Source organism: Thunnus albacares, chromosome 4, assembly GCF_914725855.1.
Source record: "Thunnus albacares chromosome 4, fThuAlb1.1, whole genome shotgun sequence".
Classification (NCBI taxonomy): Eukaryota; Metazoa; Chordata; class Actinopteri; order Scombriformes; family Scombridae; genus Thunnus; species Thunnus albacares.
This window is the reverse complement of record NC_058109.1, coordinates 10,464,328-10,486,556: the sequence shown is the minus strand read 5'-3', so window position 1 is coordinate 10,486,556 and position 22,229 is coordinate 10,464,328. Positions and strand designations below refer to the sequence as shown.

The 22,229-nt window shown below is 40.7% G+C and overlaps 1 protein-coding gene across 3 annotated transcripts in view; it reads left to right on the top strand.

Annotated features, from left to right (window-relative positions):
- The window catches only part of LOC122981217 (membrane-associated guanylate kinase, WW and PDZ domain-containing protein 3-like), a 126,880-nt gene that overhangs the window by 84,453 nt on the left and 20,198 nt on the right, over positions 1-22,229 (top strand). For all 3 annotated transcript variants that reach the window (XM_044349861.1, XM_044349860.1, XM_044349862.1), the window contains exons 3-7: positions 4,986-5,105; positions 11,747-11,953; positions 15,111-15,279; positions 20,158-20,237; positions 21,055-21,112. In XM_044349861.1, coding sequence (XP_044205796.1) covers positions 4,986-5,105; positions 11,747-11,953; positions 15,111-15,279; positions 20,158-20,237; positions 21,055-21,112 — 634 coding nt within the window. The remainder of the gene's footprint in view (positions 1-4,985; positions 5,106-11,746; positions 11,954-15,110; positions 15,280-20,157; positions 20,238-21,054; positions 21,113-22,229) is intronic.

Here is a 22,229-nt window from a genome sequence, read left to right as displayed (position 1 = left end):
TCTGCCTACTTAGACAGATTCTGCAACTATTTCAGGAGCTGATTCCTTTTTCTCCTACTCCTTAGGCTCCTTCTCCTTCTTCTCCTCCTCAGTTGAATATTATTGTATATATTTTTGATGCATAAGTTGTTTTGTATTTCTTGTTAAATGTTAATAGCTGTGCCTTAATTTACAACACGACAACAGAGCAGTAAGTGGGGTGACAGAGCTTGCCTCAGAGTCTTTTCTTAAAAGCGAAACACTCCACAAAAGGACCAAAAGACTTTTGCCTTTGTAATGATCCTCTTTCCTCTCTCGTTCTGTTTCTTTCTCGCCATTTCAACAGCAAAGCCCAAAGCAATCTTTTTTGAAGTACCAACATAAAACTATGCACGAAATCAGCATGTTAAATTTATGGCCTGCCATTTCTGACTGACTACCTCTGATGTTCCAGTCGTGACATCCTCTCACACCAGACAGTTAAAAGAATAGGTCTCAGCAGTGCACAGATATAAGACCTTGCAAAACTAAGGTGACAATTTATTTCAGTCCAGGATAGTGAGACACGTACAGATACACGGCTATAACTACTGTCCAAATACATTCCCTGTTTTATTAAACACTTTGTATGACTTTGTACGCTGGCAGAAAATCTTTTTTTCTTCAATTAAAGCTTCTCTACTTCCACACTCTTCTCTTGACTGGCTTAATTACCTGCAGTGTAATGACTGCACCTTTTTCAACATACGCTGAGCGTTTTGTGGCCAGCCCCCAACTCTCTATTTGAAGGCATAAAAATATTGTCAGCGCCTGTGTTGAAAAGAGAGCTACAATATGACAGGACATTACAAAGTTCTCCTTTTAAAAGATTTGCTGCTCTCGCTCGGATGCATCCTCAAACATCAGCAGGCCCTCATTATATTCTCGGTGACTGATCCCCGATAGGATGCTTATGGTATATATCGGTGTGACATGCTGGACGATGGCTCAGGGAGATACTTGGCAGGTACATAACTATGGCTCAAGTAATTGGGCTACAGGGGACATGTCTGAGGGACCAATGCCAGCACCGGAAGGCAGACGAGTTGGTAATGAGAGGAGGCAGAGACTGGCATTCTCACACATGATGCAATGAGGAGGAACTAAGAACTGGTAATGCAAGAGATTGCTGGAGGGGATTGAACAAAATGATGGGCAGGCAGCAGAAAGAAGCCCCTCAGCCTCTCAAATAATCTGAACTCGTTTTATTCCAAATTGAATAAACAGGACTTCAGTGATGAGTGTGAGGCTGTCTGCACTGGAATGACCCAATGCCCTGTGATCGTACAGGAAAGGGAGGTCATCTCTGTGTTTCAAAGGATCAAATCCCACAAGGCTCCCGGCTCAGATTGACTCAGGAGAAATTTTCTAAGGGAATGTATGGCTCAATTGGGACTTATTTTAAACCCAACTGTTACAAATATTCCTTAACTCGAACTTTGTCCCCTAGACCTGGAAGACAACGACCATAATCCCTTTACCTTTACCAAAAACACCTCATGCCAAATCTCTTACTGACTTCAGACCCATCGCTCTCACACCTCTACTTAGCAAACGTATGGAGCATCTACTGTGTAAAGAACTCATTTCAAACAGCTGAGTGTATGTATCCCGTGCAATGTGCCTACTGAACTAATCAAGATGTTGAAGATGCTACACTCACTCTCCTGGATAAAGTCCACTGTCATCTAGACAAAGTCAACACTCATGTATGTATTCTTTTTATGGACTTTTCCTCTGCTTTTAATACAGTCCAGCCCACCTCCTCTTAAAGCACCTGTGTGACCCGAACCTCAGCAGCAGTCTGGTCAGGGAATTCCTGAGAACAATCCTGGTGTTGTTGATGCATGTCCGCATCAGCAACACCCTTTCTGAGTGCCTTGTCCTTAACACAGGACTCCCTGAGAGATGTGTACTATCTCTCCTGCTGTTCTCAATTTACACAAATGAAGTGCAGTGTGACAGCAGTGACCTCTCCCTTATCAAATATGCGGATGATATGGTCCTGGTCACCTGCCAGCAGGATAACAACAGCGCCTCCTTCTGCCAGTACATCAACAGCCTTGTCTCCTGGTTTGACGACAGCTTCTTAGACCTTAATGTCACCAAGACCAAGGAGCTGTATTAAGGAGGCAGTAGGAGAGTGCGCGGCACAGGTCCTACCTACAAGCCAATCCATATGAAGGTCCAGGAAGTGGAGCAGGTCACCCACTTCAAATATCTGAGAACAGTAATAGACAATAAATTCACCTTTCGGGACAATGTCGACTGCCTCTACAAGAAAGCAAGACAATGCATTCGCTCTTCTCAGGAAACTGAGGAGCTTTAACACCAGCCAGCACACCCTGTCCATGGTCTACAAATCCCTAACTGAGAGTGTTTTCACATTTAACATTGTCTCATGGTATGGAAACCTCTCAGTCAAACAAAAGAAGAAACTGACACAGGTGGTCAACCAAAAAGGCAATCCAGATCTATAACGATCCCACCCATCCTCTACATTCACCATTGCAGTTGCTGCCATCAGGCCGCAGACTGAAAATCCCAATGGCCAGGCAGAATGGTTACAAGAAATCCTTTATTCCATCAGCTGTGACCATCCTCAGTAAGAGCCTGTTTAAATAGGTCCCTTGGAAATCCCCCCCACCCCACCCCACACAGACACACATGCACACTTTTAACCTCTTCCCTTATTGTTAAGTACTGCTCTGTTTTATACATTGTTGTGATGGTAATGACGGCCTTACATGCCAGTACAAGAGCAATCCACTCATCACTTGTATTATGGCCACTCACCACTTAGTCACTTTAAGATTCCATCTTACCTTAGTGTATAATTATTGTGTATAGCTGTGTATGATGTGCATTGTCTTATATACCAGTGCCAAAGACGAGTTTCAATTTTATGTAAATTCAATGGACAATAAAGTAATCTGAATCTGAATCTGAATCTGAATGTTTGCTAACAGAAAACTGTGGTATCAAGGCGCACTAAAGAAAGAAGTGTCTCTGATGGCTTTTTCTCTTTCAAACGATGTTTTTACTTTTCTGCTCGGGTGCTCTGGAGCTGTCACAGTCCAATTAGTGACAAAATATGAGAGTGGAAAAACAAAAGGAAATGGCAACATCAAGTTACTTAACAGGCCATTGGGCCACCACAATCTGCAGTCGTTCTCTGCTAATTGGCACAGACTCTACAAGTGTCAAGAAATCTACTGAGGAGATAGAACAACATATTTCAATGATTATATCATAGCTGTACCAGAATATGATATTTAAGGTGTTGATCCAATGCAACCTTGCCATCAAAGAGATCATAAGATGTCCTTAATTTATAAAACTCAATACACAACACACTGCTGTTTGTTTTCTTCCATTTCTTCCACGTGCTGATACACACAGGTACACCGAGGGTCAAACTGCTTGAACGTGTGAAAGAGTATTTAGTCATTAAATGCTGATCCTGATACATAGTCTGCTTCTGACTCACTCACAGAAAGTCATTCCTGGCCTTAGTTGATAATCCTCTCTGTGTTGAGTTTGTATCATCTCTGTTTTCATCTCCTCCTGGTTCCAGTGCAGGGCTCCTCAGGGTGCTCTGATTTTCTCTGACATTGACGTCAGGTTCATTTAAAATTGCCTGTTTGTCTGAATGTAAATGACCGTTTATGTTAGCCCCTATGATTGACTGGTGACTGGGCGGATTGTTTCCCAGCCTTCCTCATACACTCGCCCAACTGTCCTCCCCATGACCCTGAAAAGGATTCACCGAATGGATGAATGAATTTGCTCCACAACCGTGGGTGACAGTAAATTTAGGTGACAGAGATTGGCATGGAATGTGACACTGATGACCAGTTGACTTTGTGTTTTGTTCTGCCTCTCATGCAATAAATAACTGTTGTCCTGACTCCTGCTCAGCTGTGGTTATTTCTGTGGAGTTTACAAGTATGGTGACACACAACCTAATTAGCCTTGAGTGCAATGGTGGCACAGTCCTAATTATTTATTCATGGAATATGGTTTACATAATCCTCATGCTAATGTAATCATTTGGTGTCCATTTGTGCTTTGTGGATATCCATCCTGGAAGAAAATAAACTCCCCTCAGTATTGAAATAGACTGTGGCTTCACCACAGGAGCAAAGACTGCTCTCCTCTGTGTCATTTGCATTGATGCTGCCCTCTGTGGGACCGAATGCATCTAAACCACACCAGGAGGCTACTCAACCCAGGCTTCCATCATATTTCATATCCCTAATTTACTCAGCTGTTGCCTTCATTTCAGCTGCAGCCAGTACATACATCAAGATCTTCCCAATAATAACTTGTTAGCAGAAGCCACAGTTACTCATAGAGGATTAAATGAATTATGCCTCTCAGTGCTCCACAGGCCTTCATCAATTATCCATCTTTCACAGGAGGGCACCAAGTTGGATTTTTGTTCCAAAATAAGATATCCACCCTTCTGAACAATGTGCAGTCTTACACAGAGGGAGATAACAAAAACACTTACAAACTAGATGCTCTGTGTTTTATGAATCATGAATGGGTAAATTTCAGTGAAACGTTTTTGTTTAAAATGAAATAAAGCTCTTTTATTTACAAGTTGATCATTATCTTATACACTTGCTATCCTGTAAGACAAAAAAAACATGTCTCATGAATAACTAGAGCTAAATCCAGCAAAATTTGCTTTTGGAACTCCAGCTTTTCAGGTTAATATTTCAGTTTTTGAATTCAGTTCAAGACCTGTCAGCTGAGAAAAATCTTCAAAGTCTTGTGTGTGTTCATAATGTCATTAACCTAAAAATGGATTGTTTCCTTAGATTCTCAGAAGTTGATGTCTTGGAGATATCTCAACCCAACAGCAACATTTTCCCCCTCCTGTCTTTTCAAAACATTTCTGCGCTGTGTCTTATCTAGAAGTTTGTTCAAGCATTTTTCTTTTCTGTTTGTTTTTTCAGGCACCACACGGCTTCCTCGAGAGGGGGAGGTGCCAGGCGTGGACTACAACTTCATCAGTGTCGGAGACTTTCGGATCCTTGAGGAAAGTGGACTTCTTCTGGAGAGTGGGACCTATGATGGTAGGTATCGTCACAGTGTCAAAGTTATTCTGTGTGTGTTTTCTGGGTGTGTGTCTGCATGCATTTACATACATGACTCACAGTGACAGCACACTATGATGGAGTGAGTGTATGCTCGATATTCTCATTCATTGTGACTTACAGCTGGCCTTAGTGAAATGTGACAAGCAGGACGAAACGTATTGATTAGTGAAACATGACTAAAGACTGGTTGGAAGTGACAGTCAGATTAGCAGCGATACTCCGAACCCTCAAGTTTCCCCACAGTGTGTGTAGAGTGGGCCACTTATGGATTAACTACTCAGACTTTAGATTTAAATACAACTGCAAATTACTGTAGAAATCTGGACAAGGGTATAAGTTTTCTTGTCAGCAGGGATTAAAATAAAAATTCCTTTTGCCAGACAGGAAATGTTATACCTGCCAGCTTTTTAAAATAACAAAAACCCAGCATATGATGGTAAGTGTGGTAAGCAGGTGCAAACATCTTATTCTGTTGCAGACATGCAAACACTCAGTGGGATAAACTGTGAATTACAGGACTATAGATACAATTGCGGACACCAAGGCCAAATCCTTGGTATTGTTTTTGAGACTGTGGAGGTTTGAATGCCTTGAGGGAAAAAAAATACATTTTACAAATGCAAACAAATTATACTTTTTCCGCTTGATATCATTAAATTTGGCTGGTTTTGGCAATAAAATAGAAACACAGTTAGTAGTTTTCACCAGAAATAATATTTCTGGCAGTGTGTAAAAGGCTTTGAAACAGCCTTCAGAGAGATTAATAAATATATGAATTTAACAAACTTTTTCAAGGTGGGTAGTCCAAAATTTCAAAGGAGTGTGAGGTTGTGCCGGGGGAATTTGGACTCTAAAATCCGGGTTTCAAATTTTGTTTGAATCAGGCCAAGGAAGACTTTTTGATGCAATTACGAAGTGAGAGAAGCTGCTGGTTCCAGAAGTGTTTTTCCTAATTCTGTATTTCATTTTAGATGAAAATGATGAAATGATATCCTCAATGTTGAGAATGTCCTTCCAAGAAAAACAAAAGGATCAATGGTTCAAGCAAGTCCTCCAAAACAACATATATTTACATTCAAGTGTGACTGGAGCAAAGGAGGAAATCAAGTGATGTTAATATATAGCGATAATGTACATAAAGTGAGGAGGTAGATGTAGCCTACAGTACAGGTCAACAAAACATCAGGCAAAAACGGGATTGCTGTGCATTTCCAGTCACCCGCTTAATGTAGCGATACTATGGGTTTATGTAATAGCCATTAGTTTTAATTATCTCAACTCAACTACAGTATAACACCCATGTCTCACAGCTGCCAGTGCTATGCAGTCAAGAAGTCAGTCAGATGCATGAATTACAGCCGTAATGAATTAAAAACTTTCTGTTTTTGAATTTGCTAAATTATTCCAAAATTGACCCAGATTACAAAAATAAACCAATTGCAGATTGTATTGTCAGTTTTCTCAACATCGCAATCTTTAGTTTTTCAGCAGCAGTTAGCAGTGCATGTCAAAGAATTTTAACTTCAGAGATTGGATGCGTCTTGCTGAAATGTATCTTGGGAGTCGTAATTAAATAGGCTTGTACCTTCAACTTTTTATCAAAGGACGGGAGCGTTGCATGCTTACCCAAGCCGTAGAAGTTCTCCAACTGTGAGTCAGGTAACATTGTCTAATGGAAGACAAATTGGACTTTTACTTAAGGAACCAGAGACGACGAAAATAGCTTCTCCCCCTTTCATCCTGTCTGTCACCCCATCATTCTTGTCACTTTAAACTGTTAACTACAGTGTATCAGGAGGGCAAAATTTCATAAAGGTAGAAATATGTTGAGCTGTAGAGCTCTTAAATGAACATTCTCTAAAATATAAATGTGCAATATAAAAGTTCTACCAACTGCATCTGCACAGTCAGGCTGTCTGCATGTGTTTATGTATAAATGAGTGTGTATGTTCATGCTCAGATGCTTTTCTAAATACACATTCATGTCATGCAAGCATCAGTTTGTTTTGTCTATGCTCGTGATGTGCTCCCCTCTGTGTGTTTACATGACCCTCTTTGTCCAGTCTTGCCAACATACAGCATATATTCACGCAACAGTGTGTGAGCATGCAAGCAGCTGTAGCACCTAATGGTGACCTTATGTAAACCAGTCAACCTGCTGATCCCACCGGCTGGCTGCACAGTCACACATCAGGAGGTCCCACTTGTGTTCTTACTCTGGAGTCATGCTTTATTCATGGGATAAACCAGCCTCCACTTTTTTCCTCTCTCACAGATACAACCAGTGAGCTTTGGCTCATCAGCAGCATTCAAACTTGAACTTGAACTTGTAAAGCTATTTAAAGGACTCCTCCACCCTTATCTCATCTTGAAAAACTGCTTGTAAATGTTCATGTGACAGCACCTGGCTGCACTAAGCGTGTCAGTGGCGACTGATATTTCACAGCAAGTAGACAAGCAGTCGTGTTCTTTTCAGTAAGAAGTTTACACAACGAGGGAAATTTCAGCTTTGCAAACGGCTGAATGGCCAAGTATTTACCATTTCTAACACCTTATACTACAATGGAGCATAAGCACTTGCCCTGCATTCAGAGGTCTTGGAAAGTCAGACCGTCGCAGTGTATTTGTGTCATGAAGGGATTGGAATGGAGGATTTCTCTCACATTGCGCAATGATTATGGCAATAACATGATAATCTTCCCGCTCTCTTTAAGCTCATTCTTTCTTTCTGCAAATCCTGGCTGCTGTGAAATGGGAGAGGATTTTTCTAAATATTTGAGGGGCAACCTCTGGTCGCGTGAATGGACCTTCTGTGCACCATTCTCTCATTCCCATTCAGCTGCGTCTCACACTTCCTATATGATGAAGAATTAAAAGATAAAGTCAAATCCTCATCCAAGAGAGAAAGCGCCTTAAGGCTGAGAGCAGCTTCCTCTGAGTGTGCACAAGTGTGTTTCTGCTTATGTGTATTTGTTGAGGTTTGTGTGCGCACATCCAGAGATGGTGGAGTGCATATTTCGATGATCTGGACCTGTTGAGGCAGGTTCTTCCAACAGTCTCTGATCCCAGTGATAAGGTGTCTGCCCCCCCACCCCTCATCCTTATAGCATGGTGGCAGCAATGACATTAAACACACACACACACAAGTACACACTCACACAAGCACACAGAGCAAATCTTGCCCTTCCTTGTGTCGGAATAGATCATCTAAGAACTCGAAGATCAGGTTTCAGGAGCTGCCAAGTCGCCCACGAGCTGTCCTTCATCTGTGAACTGAAGCCAGGCGGGATTTACACCTTTATAGAGAGGTTGACTATGGGTAGAGAGGGAGAGATGGAGAGCAAACTGAGGAAGTGCATATAACAGAGAGAAAGAGAGAGATGATATACAGTAGAGGCGTGCTGAGCTCCCAATGGAAACCCACTTTGCAGTGGAAGCAGGACTGCCTTGGCTGTGCATAGATGTGTGGATTAGCTAAAAGTTGGAAGGTTTCAGTATACTATCCCTGAGAGAGGACTAAACACTCTGATAGTGGTTGCCCCCTCCTCCTTCCTTCCTGTAAAGCCCAGTCAGCACAAGCTCTGTACGGCTACTGTGGCAGAGAGTGTTGATCTCTCAGCAGCACAGTGAACTCAAAGAGGAGCTGGAAGTAATCGGATCGAGGAATGGGATTTAGTCCATTTAGTTGTACTTGAAGTGCAGCCTCTTTTTTTCTCTGAAAAGAGGAAAATAAACAAGGTCAGACATCCTCTTGTATAGGTTAGATGAGTTGCATTCCTTCTGTGAAGATCTTATGCGTTACCTTCAGTTTATAAGTGTACAGTAAGTGAACTGTGCTCAAGGTACTGAGCTAATGGGATTCTTAGCTAATCATAATGGTCTCACTAATAGTCCCAATTGACTTGCCTGAATGCTCATTATGTTAATGGTTCATGTATAACGGTTTTTCTCTACTACAAAATATTTTACAGGAGTCATTTAATGTGTTGTACACATAATTCCAACTTAAATACACGCTCCTCCACTTTTTATCCATCCTGCTATCCAACGGGTAAATCTCCCACTCTGTCTAAAGTAAGGCTGATCAGAGGTTACAACACAGCACACATCCATTCCCATAGCCAGGGTAATACAGTTTCTGTGAGTCCTGCCTGCTCTATGATTTGTAGGGTACATGCTGGCGGCTCCATGTTGGTCTAGAGGGTCCCAGTTGTCTGCCAAGCAGACACATCAGCCATCTGCGCCAAGTGCTGAGAGCGAGTCTTTCTGGGATTTTGGTCCCTCCTCAGTCTCGGCGCCTCTTAGGTTCAGGTTAGGTCACAGAACAGAGCAGCTGGACAACAACTGAATAGTCCAGTGCAGTGAAGTGCAAGACTGGAGGGATAGTTGCCAGAAAAATGAACTCCGACACATGCTGAGGGTGTTGTTTTGGGTTTTTCTGACAAATGTCATCTGTAATCTGCTACCAGGAACACAAAATTCTGCCAAATAAAGATCCACTTCAAACCTGTTGTTGGAATCCCCATCGTGATGATAAGTAGTATTTTAACGAGGAAGTAAAACACACCTGGAGATCCAATTGGACATGAATGGGTATGCAAAATTCATGCATTGGTAGAAATATATGCTATACTGAGTGGCTGGTTGTGTGGCTGTGTGACTGTGTAAGTGTCAGTGTCTGTTCATGATCTTGGCAAGATAAAAGTCTGCTCATGACCTTGTGTAGCTTATGCATAGTGCCCTTGAGAACAGGAGCCTTTTCATTACCAGTAGCTGATTCCACCACCATGAAATTGCTTGCACGCAGTTTGAAAGGGGAGGCTCACTCTTTCTGGCTCATCAACCCTGTGACATGAGGATCACAAGTAACGTCGGACAAGCTCCCCTGCTCATCAGCTTATGAGGCTTCCCTCCATTTATAAAGGCAAATGGTACCACAAATCTTCTCTGACGCGCTGCATTCACACACCTCTATATCTGCGACACACATTTATCAGGGGCCAAGAGACATGTTTGTTAGTAATTAATCACGGAGGTAGCGTCTGGCTGATGAATGTCAGTGTGTGGCAGGAGACAGGCGGGGATTAGCCAGCAGACCCAATCTCTCCTTGCTATCGTTGTGCCACCCCTGTTAATGAAGCCATCTTTGACAAATGCGGATGAGTGTCGCTTAGTAAACAGAGAGTTGAGCAACAAGGGGGGAGGGGCAGGCTTTCATCCAGCCTCCTTCTCCTCCTCAACCTTCCCACTGCTTTGAGGAAGACGAGCATAGCTGCATTAACCCAGTTTGCTGTATATTGTAGTTGGCACGCCTGAGGAGATGAGGCCGGCCTCGAGATGGGCTCACTTATCAAAAAAGCTGTTGCGGTGTTACAGTATCGTGCTGTAAAGCTGCTGAAATGACTGTGATGTTTTCCTCCGAGCCCTCTGTTCTTCCTGGCATGCATGCGGTTGTCAGCTTTCCCTCTTTGTACCAAGCTATAAAAAGATCTGGAGTTGATAAATGTTGCTCTTACAGTACAGCATTTGTGATGTCTACATGTTCACAGTTAAGTACATCAAAGGTTGATAATACCATGGTCCCATACGCAGCTGGGTCCAAATGAAAATAAGATCAAGTTTATGGAGGCTAATTAAATTGCTGAAAATCCCTATTTCCCAGCGGTATCTCTCTCTATTCTTTAATTAATCTAATTATAAATCATGATTTAGCTGAGTAGGCTCAATCTGATGATTGCTTATTGTAAGAACCGAGTAAATATTTGACCTTAACAAATGGATTGCCAAAAAGTAATTTGATATTAATGCGTAAACATATCTGACAGAGCAGCATTTAGCAAACAAATAATCATTATAAATGGTAGGGATATAAATTAGTATGCACATTATTTATAATCCTAATGGAGGTTGAATAATTACTTATTCTATACCTAAATTGAGTTCCACATACTGCTCACCAACCATACATACTGTAGATGGATCACCTCATGTGCTAAATGAGCAAATAATTTACCAGAGTTTTGCACTCTCCCCCCTCTCTTTACGGAGCACTGTTATCCCACTGAATATTTATAATCCGTAACACAAGGTTTTTCTTCATTAGAAAAAAAAAGCAAGCTGAGAGATAGATAATTGCTGTATTCAATGATCAGTGTAATTAGTTGCTGGCAAATTCCAAGTGAAGTGATTTTAATGTTACATGAGTCATGACAGCCCTGTGGTGCAGTTATTGAAGGAAAACAAAGCAGGGGGTTAAGAGACGTGAAAATCATGCAGAGGAAGCAGACCTCTGAATCTTGTAAATAGTCAACCTTGACTGCTGGTGTGTGACATTTAGAGAATTATTTTTTGATTTAAATCAAGTGAATTTGGATGATGTTAGATACAGTGAATGATCTTCCTAACTGTGTCTCCTTCCTTCACATTACGTATAGATAGATATTGTACCATTTATGACATACCTGTAGCTTTTTTTTTACATGTTGGACCACATTCCAGCTTCATTTTATATGGTTCCTTATCTGTTTGTGATTATATTGTTTTAAAACCAAGTCTCTGTCCCCTGCTCTCCCTCTTCTCTTCCTCTCTCTGTTCCTCCAATCCTTTTGCTTTGTAAGGTAACTACTATGGGACCCCGAAGCCTCCGGCGGAACCTAACCTGGTTCAGCCTGACCTGGTGGATCAGGTGCTGTTTGATGAAGACTATGGTGGCGAGGTCCCCAGGAAACGCACCACCTCAGTCAGTAAGATGGACAGGAAGGACAGCGCTGTCCCCGAGGAGGAGGACGATGATGAGAGGCCACCGCTGGTCAATGGATTGCCTGGTCAGTAAATGTCAAAGCACAGAATGTCACGTTAAATAACTTGATTTCTGCCATACTCTGTCCTTTGGTTGTGGAATTGCTACGTTGGGTCAGTGTCACTCTTAGGTTTCTTTCATAAGACTTAAAGACGTCGGCTTGTTGCAGATTGTACAGTTTGATGGACACAGTGGATGTTTGTGGACACTACAATACTATGCATATCTCAATCTGTCACATAAAACAGCATTAAAAGATCAAATGATATTTACACATTTTCTTCTTAATTAAATGCCATATGGGGGAGATACAGTATGTTACAGATATAAATCTAGCTATTGGTGAAAACTCTATAAGTCAGTTTCAAATATTTATTTGCGTTAAACAACTAATATGAAACTGAAGGGATTTGAACTGCATTGCTGTTTAAAGGGCCAGGTAACCCAAATTAAAAAACAACATACTGAACTTACCTCTGCTACTATCTAGCAATGCAGATACTTTGGGCTGTATTTGCTCTGATAGCCATATTTGTTTCTGATTTTTGCAAGCACCCTGGTACAATGGCGGTGCTCAAGGTAATGAATCCAAAATGCTGGACCAGACATATACACACTGACCCAAGGATAGTTTGATTAGATTTGTTGACTCAAACAGATCCAAATAAAGAGACAATAACAGCTCTGATTATTTTCTCAATGTCGCCAGTCGGATCTTGGATCCATCCTACCCAACCCGATTAGACTGAATATAATTTGAACCTGGCCTTGGTTGAGTTTGGCCTTGATTAGTTGGATTTACTTTACCCATGAAGACCTCTAGCTCACATTATAAAAATTTCTTTCCAAAACCAGTTTCCCCAGATAATCCTCTGCCCTCTTTCACCACAGTTAAATTTCAAATTCTAGGTAAATAAAACACAAAAAATCTGCATGGCTAGATACCACAAGAGGTAATAGTGAGAAAATGTTTTTTTTAATAATTTGGATGAACTGACCTGTTAATACTGATCTCTGAGCCACATTTAGTGACTGTACATGACTGATATGCAGTGTTACATTAAACACTTATTCAAATGTGATCATTATACCTTTGATAAACTTTCCACTTGCAATGTCATTACTGTTAATTTAACAAAAGTTAACAAAGTGCAGGTCACCTTGAGAAAATCTCATACTGAGAGCAGGGCACTGTGTGTGTGATCAATCAGGACAACTCCTCAGCTCTCCGAGGAGCGAATCTGTCCTTAATGCTCACAAGGAGAACAACCGTGCAACAGAAATAGGTTACATACTGTGCACAATACCTGAGCTGTTACAGAAAGAGAATTGGGGTTAACATTGAGGCAAGTCCAAGCTGAAAATGTTTTGGGTTGTTTTTTTTTTCTTTTTTTTTTTTTTTTTGACAGAATGAAACATTGTTTTGACAGTCATGGCTCAAACACTGCTTGCTCAGCTGTACAGATTCACAGAAATCCAAAGCCTGTTTACCCAACTGCTCTGTCATATTGAAATCAAACACAAAACGATGCCCAGACATCCAGGAGTTCTTTTTATGGAAAGAAACCAGTCATAAATGACTGCTCAGCTTCAGCCCACAGCTGTAGCAGAGAAGACCAGCCATAGATGGGCAGGGTTATGGTCGAATGAAAAAAGAGGTTAATGGAAAATGTGAGCTCTAAGTCTCTAAACTCTTGACTGCAGCTTCCCCCATCTTTCCTCAGACTGTCCTTATCATCCCTCCTCTACCCCTGCAGACGCTCCATAACCCATCTGACTTGTATCATCAAGTGGGCTCTCACCCCACTGTGAACGGTGCCATGCCATTGGTCTGACAGCCCATTATTCTGAAACTCCAATAGTTTGAAGAAACTTCCCATTGGACCAAAAGTTATCCTGAAAACAAAAGCCCACTGCTCCGAACGCCTGTTGCTCCGAAAATACACACTCTCCCTGGAGTTTTTTGCCCTTAAAATCTTATTATATTTTGACGTGCAAACACCAGGGTACCATTTACAAAATGTTTGCTTTTTAGTGTATTTTGTGCATTTAGCACATACTAACCCTAACCATAACCCAAAAAAACGACAGAGGTAGCGTCATCAGAACACCTAACCATAAATAATGGCAGTGTACCCCCTCAGACTGTGTATTTTTGGAGCAAAATGGAGCAATGGGCGTTTGTTTTCGGGATGACAGGCCATTGGACTAATGGGCAATGGGACATTTTTTGAACTATTAGGGTTTCGGAACAATGGGTCTTCAGACCAATGGGCTTTCCCCCGGTGAACCTTACTGATGACTTCAGCTCTCCTTCAGGCACTGCCCTCAAGCTGGTTCTCGAAGTGTTTGCATGGCTAGAGCACATAACGGCATCTTCAAACATGCCATCTGCATTTCCTCCACGTGTTTGTGTCTTTAAATATGTAGCACAAATGTTTATTTTTTGATCGGAGAGGGTATAGAAGAAAGTGTTTCAGATTCTTCAAATAACCAGCATGTTGATGCTGCTGTGGGGCTCTGTGATTGGATTTTTATCAATTTTTGACTCAGTCTAAAATTCAGGTGGAATGATCTTTAGGAAATACATCCCCCAGAAATGCTTTTTTGTGGTGTGCGTAACATCTTTTGGCATCATACTCTGTTGTGAGAAGGTTAGTTCCACATAAAAAGAAAGGGATGAAAAGCACTTGCGTTTCATCCCTTTATAACCATCTTCTGAGGGAAGGCATGAAGTGCTAAGTGAATTAGGATGGCCTTTGTTGTATGTTTCATGTGTATTGTAGAGCAGTTTCTCATTAAAAAGGAGTGTCTACCAATTCAGTAGAATATATGTGAAATGCAATATTATCATACAGAAACTGCCTTGGGGCTCAAATGGCCCTTTCTAATGTGAATCCCTGCCTCTATCGTTGCAACCCACAGGGAATGTACACATACACATAGGGAGAAGAATTAACAGTATGTGCACATGCAAATGCAAAACAGCCCTTTGGCAAACACACATACACCATCACTCACATGCAAATCCTATGAACGACATATTCCCTCCCTCTGCTCCCTGCAGCAGGCAGGAAAGCAAGAGAGCAGAGGTACTTCTGTAGGCTAACCTTCTGCTCTGTCTTCTCTGTTTTCTCCTGGTTTTTCCCCCTTTCCTTGGCCTTCCACCCCTCTCTTTCCAGAGCACAAAGAGGGGGCAGACTGGAGGAAAGCGGTTCCCAGCTACACTCAGTCCAGCAGCACCATGGACTTCCGCACATGGAGCTCACTTCCCCGCGATGACAGCCTGGAGCCCCTGCCCCTTAACTGGGAGATGGCTTACACTGAGACCGGCATGGTTTACTTCATAGAGTAAGTTAAAGACACAACCCATGGGTCATGTGACCATTTAGAGCTAAAACAGTTAGTACACTAACTAATTGATCATCACCAATTCAGCATTTTTAGCAATCAGTCAACTAATTTTAAGACAAAAATGCCAAATGTTTGAAGGTTCTGTCATCTTCCAATATGAAGATTTGCGGCTTTCTGTATCTTACACAGTTATAAACTGAGTTCTTATGGATTTTAAACTGTCATTCAGACAGAATAAAAAATTGAGAGAGGACACCTTTGGGCTCAGAAAGAGCTTCTACCTTCAGGCCACAAGGATCCTGAACAAGGTCACTGCCTAAGGCCGTATTCAGACCAAATCAGGTGGTGCAGCGGAGGTGTGTGGAGATTTTGGCGTGTTTGTGCTCTAGAAAGTAACCGCTGTGAAACAATCAGAAAATGACATTTTATTGATCTGATTCACTGGCCTTCTCACTACCACTGCTCCCTCTCTTCATTCACTCTCTAGCTCACTCGACCACTCTTTCTCTCTCTCTTTCTCTCTCTCATCTTTTTTAAAATGGGTCAGGAAGCCGACAGCAAAATCTAACTTTACTTTTAACGTTATCAAACGAAGAGATATGTCCTCCCCTCCTCCTAGTAACATCTTTGTACTCCCTAATGGCAGGGTTTTTTCTGCTCTGATCAGTCTGATCGCTGGCTGTGATTGGCCACCACAGTGTGACGTTGGGTTGCGATTCTCCAAAAGTTGACTCTGGATCAACTTTCTTTCCATATGCCAGTGCAACAGCGCTGCAGCCAAAACCCTGCAGCCTAAACACACAACTCCCATTCAAATGAATGGGAGGACTGGCGTTTTCACTGCACTGCCTGATTTGGTCCATCATACACATATATTTATTTAAATATACTTTACTTTACACAAATTGAAGGAAATGGCAGGATTACATTTCACTGTGATTGTACCTTATATGATTACATGTGACAAACTTGATTGATTGATTTGTTCTTATTCTCTGACATTTTATAAACAATAAAATTATTAATGTAAAAAAAATAATCAATAGATAAATTGACAATGAAAATAGTAATTACTTGCACCACATTTTGCACTTTTACTTCTAAATTAGCTCGCATTAACCGAAACTAGTGGTCTGCCTTGCAAACAGTAGAAGTGCGAACATGAAAAGACTTCAGTTGTACCCAAATTGCCCCTCAACCTCTACATTTACTCAGCTGATATCAAGAAACTAAGAAAACAAACAGAGAATCCCTTTGTTTTGAATGCAATTAATGTTTGGTTTGAGGCACGGAAATTTCAGGGTGAAATACATTCTTTCTCATGCTTTAGTCCCATATGGGGAAAGCAGAGTTTCACTCCAGGGAGAACTGATCCAGGTTTCCAACTTTGGGCCAGTAAGGGACTGGAATGTTCTAGACTTGTATAAAGATAAGATTTTTATGACATTTGAGAACTATGACATTCCTAAAAATCTTCTTCTTTTTTTTTTTTGAATATTTACTGCTAAGGAGAACCCCCCCGTCTTTCCACTTTAGAAAATAATATCTCAAACCATTGTAATGATAAGGGCAGAATTTCAGCTGTGTACAATATGCCAGTGTCTGGCTCAACTGAATCATCTGTGCACAAACTGAATTCTTGGAGGGAAGATACCCAGGAGGATATATCACTAGATGAGTGGAGTAGCATCTGCACTAAGTCTCAGACACAGACTGTGAATGCTCAGCTAACACTATTACAATACAACTGGTTAATGCAAACGTATGTAACTCCTGCTAAGCTAAATAGGTTTAATAGTACTAAGTCAGATGTGTGCAGTCACTCTAAAGGGACTCTGTTTCACTGTTTGTGGGACTGTGAAAAAATGAAAGACTTTTGGAAGGAGGTATCCTATACGATATCCCAAATAATATCAGTAAATTTGCCTCTCCATCCCAAAGTGTATATCCTGGGGTTATATCCATCCAATCCTTATCTAAAGAACAATGTAGCTACAAGCACTTATAGATATGTGCTTATTGCAAGCAAAGCGCCTGATTGCTCTCACTTGGAAAAGTGTGAACAGGCCTAGCATTGGCAAACAGCTCAGGAAATGTCGTCTTGCCGGACAATTGAAAAGATAACATATATGGTTAAGGGTAAACAAGACACTTTCAAAAAGATTTGAAGCAACTATTTTTGGATTTTGTTAAGCAAAGTAATGTGGATGAAATACTGGCTAATGATGGGAATTCTGGGTAACTCGCTCTGCTTCGTGTCTGTGTGGGTTGGTGGAGAGAGTTATCTGACTGGCTTTGTGGCACTGTAATTCATTTGAAACATGTCCCAATTATGTTCTATCCTATTGGATCAGTCCGCTGTCAAAGGTCATTTTGTTTGTTTTTCTGCTTCTGTACCACTTCTTTTTTTGCTTGAAATGTTTCATTTTTGTTTTTATTATTTATTTATTTTAGTTGACTTTTTTTTTTCTTTTCATGCTGTTAATTTCTTTATGTGGTTATTGCCCTGTGTTTGTCGTATGCAGATGTTATTTTTCATGTAATATATTTACTTATACATTTTCTGTTGAAAAAGAAAAATCAATAAACATATTGTTAAAAAAAAAAAAAGTGCAAACATAATCCTCTGTACCATAGAGCTCCATTGTTGTCCAAAACCTATTAAAAACACTGTTGCACTGGGTGACATGTTCCTACATTATGATGAACAGGGTCATCATAGTTTATTTTGTGTCAATCCCACATACGCTATCCTGCTGCCATAAATAATCATTAGAGCATCAAATGCGTATAAATCCATGGCTGAAAATGGTCCCCAACAAATACACTATATAATCCTGTTAGAGTAATGTGGCCAGCTGCCTTTGGAAATTACAGGACCTTTTTTAAAATGTAATAAACAATATATTTTTTTAAAGATTTACTGTACATCTTCAGTAGGTGCCATGGGCTTGGGGCGTTGGAAAGTACTAAGAAATGGACAAAATACATGGTTTTGTTCTTTAAATGGGATTTGATGACAATAAGAACAGTATAGAATAACAACAACCTCATCTTTTCTGTTTTTTATTGTTTGTTTGTTTTGTTTTTTGTTTTTTTACCCTTTTTTTGCTGATCTAAACTGAATATAAATTGTACAGTGTTGATGAGCAATAACATATCTACAGGTAAGTATGATGTTTGCTTGATCAGTTAAAGTTTGTTTGTTTATTCAGATCTCCATTAGCCACTGTATTGTAACAGTGGCTACTCTTCCTGGGGTCCCCATAAGTAAACAATACTTCAATAACAGAAATACATCAATACACAACCATAACATTCATACTCACAATAAGACTCATAATGCATAACCCAAAGCCATCTAATACATACAGTAGCTCTATATAATAATGTCATCTCTTAAATAATTGAGAAAAGAAATAACTTAGCAACTCATTAACTAAATCATAAATAAAAGTGGGATGGATAGCTCCATACATCCTGTCACATCTTCGAGAACAGAAAAAACATATGTCATATGATGTTCTACACTATTCCTTGTGTAAACAAATTCAATCTTAACTTTTTGTTTAAACTTGTTGTATTACTTTCTGAAACCAAAAAACTCAGTAATTCCATGCCACTATTGCTCGATAATTAACTATCCCCTGTATCAAACTAGTTCTACATGGAGGGAACAGAAAACGACCCTGTGATGACTGCTGAGTAGAATAATGATGTCTTTCTGAAAAAAAACAAGGTTTTAGTTATGATGATATTTTTAATAAAGCACACTAGAGTACAGTCCATGTTCTGCATGGGTTGAAATATAGGGCAACTGACAACTTGAGTGCTGTTACTTACGTTAATTGTGTCATCTTACAATTGCAAAGGGGTATGTTGTAAGCTGTGATATTAAAAATTAAAATGTCGTTTGTATATCTGATGTCATACAGCATTGTATTTACCGGTATCTTCCTTTTGCATAATGAAACACAGATAAATGTTTCTGTCAGTATCTCATCAGCCTGACAGTAGGTTTAAGAAAGATCTTTGGTGGGTAATGATGGGTTTGTGATGTACAAGAAAGATTATTTCTCATCTCAGAGTGATGAAAACATTTGCAGCTCATCAAAAACAATTTATAATGAAAAGGAAATAAGAGTGAATTGAATAAATATACACGTACTCATCCGTCCATGATAACAAACTTGACCAACAGGAGTTTAAATTATTCAAGGCCTCAAATTGATGGTGTAAATAAATCCCAGAGCTTGAGGAAGGTATAAATACTCAACTGCATTCCAAGTTAATGCTACAGTTGTTTCAAATGTTTTTTCTTACCTACAGTAACAATACAGCTTTTAAATCTCTCATAAAGATACGTTAAGCTCTTTCACTAAACCAATCAATACTTAGATTTTTGAACAAATGAGTAAACAAACCTCTCTTAGAAGCCTATATGTGGGTGGGTGTACATACATGCACGCCTGCGTGCACGTGAAAGCCTGTGTGTTTTATTCATGTTTGGCTCTAAGCCACTTGTCTCTGAAGATATCAGAAGACCATTGTGATTTTCCTCCTGATTACACACCCTAGTTGTGTAACACATTTGAGTATAAATGAGTTTGTCGTGTTTCACATTCAGAGGGTTTTCCTCCCCTCTGAAAAGGCCACCTAACCATAAACACGGTAATGTGACAGCTGAATGTAAACCAATGGATCAGATGTTTGTTGATGAATCCAGTAAGCCTTGTGCACAAGAGCATATTACACATGAGACTACGGTTGCTGTGTTTCTGTCACTGGCTACTCGTCTCGTGCCTCAATAGTGCTTTCTCTGCTGGCGCAGCTCTTTATTGTTGATGTTTACTGGCTGCTCTGTGTGCTCTGCAGTCACAATACCAAGACGACCACGTGGTTGGACCCCCGCTTGGCGAAGAAGGCGAAGCCCCCTGAGAAGTGTGAGGATGGAGGTATGTAGACTGCACTACTCAGCAGGTCCACTCAAGCATAGACATTCCATTAACTACTGCACATGTATTTACACAAGGGCATACCTCTGCTGTACGTGCATTACATGATCCATCACACATTTTCACACAGTTAATCAAATCACCAACCAGGGTCAAATATGAGTATAACATCCTTTTGAAATTACATGTCACTTAAGAGTAACCCTAAGCATCAGTCATGTGGCCTAATTTTTTTGGGAATTCTAGAGCTGGGGTCTAGTTTAAGGAATTCCAGAGGTGCTTTTGTATCCCCAGGATGCTAATGTGGGCTTAAGTGCAAGCAGAGACAGAGAGTGGCCACAGCTGAAAGAGTGGGACCCTTCCAGCCTGGTTTTAATGGATTTTTTACAGGCAGTCGGAAAGCTAGTTGGTGTGTTGCTTCTGAAAAGCAACTCGAAAGCTCTCTCTTGCGTGAAGAGCTCTTTTCTCTCTCTCTTTTTTTTTTCTCCCCTTCTGCCTGATATGTTCATCAGGGCATAACGTACATCAGCCATTCCAGCCGGCCTGCTTGTCGAAACCACAGAAATGTTCACTAAATTATTGTAGGCTATTTTCATGGCTACTTTCTTATGCTAAATGTCCCAGTCAAGGGGAAAAAATACACTGGTAACTACCACACCACCAAGCTGACTGGGTTACATCTCTCAGATGACTATCTACCAAATACTGAGCCCGCTCTTCCTCTTCTTTCTTCCATTTTGTGATCTTTCTGCTTGCCCTTTATTTGCATCTTTCCCCTTGCGACTAAACACAATAGCACTCATTTCTCTTCTTGCAGAGTTACCTTACGGTTGGGAGGAAATTGACGATCCACAGTACGGCACATACTACGTTGAGTAAGTTTTATTGATTTATTGATTCATGTAATTTTCAAGCACCTCAGCTGCCATCATCACAAACAGCGCTATCACACTCGTTCCTCACAGATGCACACAACGCACAAGTGAATTTCACCAGAAGGATCAGAGTATGAGTGCATATTACACTGCTTAGTGTACATTAGCAGTGGACCGGCATAAATCAATATTGTCTAAAAATAAATAAATGGATCTAGCACATAGCTCATTTTGTTTATCTCGGGTGAGGATGCTCTGAGTTATGTAACAGAGAGAAGCATTTACCTGGAGAACAGTTGAAGATCCTGATCAGGATTTTCCCATTGTTTATCAGTGGGTGGCAAAATGAAACTCTGTGGGTAACATTGCAGTGACCTGTATACGAACACAACGCTGATTGTGCTCTCACTGTGTTCTGCCAATGTTTGTGTAAGTATGCGTGTCAGCATGTGTGTATAGAATGTAAGTCTGTGTGTACGTCTCTTTATATTGTCTGTGTGAAAAATTTGTTTTTGTGCTCAAAACCCCAGCAGGAAATCAGTGAAACACAGCCATTGTAGCAGCAGTAGAGAGAAGTGGGGAGCTTTTCAACAAGAATGCATGGAGGGAGGAGAGAGGGAGCTGGAAGGAGAGGTAGCAATCTGTTGTGATGAAAAGAAAATAGGAATGGTCACGTTGTTTTATTGCTCAGACTGCAGAAGGATCCCTCTTAGGTAGACATGACATGAGAGAGAAACTTTGGACAAGGAGAGTCAATGGCATATAGATGGAGCTTGTTGCTGCCAGTGCTTTAGCTTGAAATGAGCTCACTGTGAAACAATGGCTTTGGTTTGTATAGGGACAGCAGGCTGTTTACTTTGTTGTAGAGGAACAGGATGTTGCTGGCAGTCGGAAGCTTCATTTCCTACAATATTAAATGGCAAGCCAAGCCAATCGTTACTGTATATGTGCAGTGTTAATGAATATATCTATAATGGCGCCACTATAGCATCCCTCTATTAGAAAAAATAGAAAAGGTTTATGTGCATACATAATTAATTGCAGAAAAATGGTCTATAAGTGAGAGGTGGGTATGTATATATTGTGTAGGTGGTTGTAATTCTCTACTCCCTACATC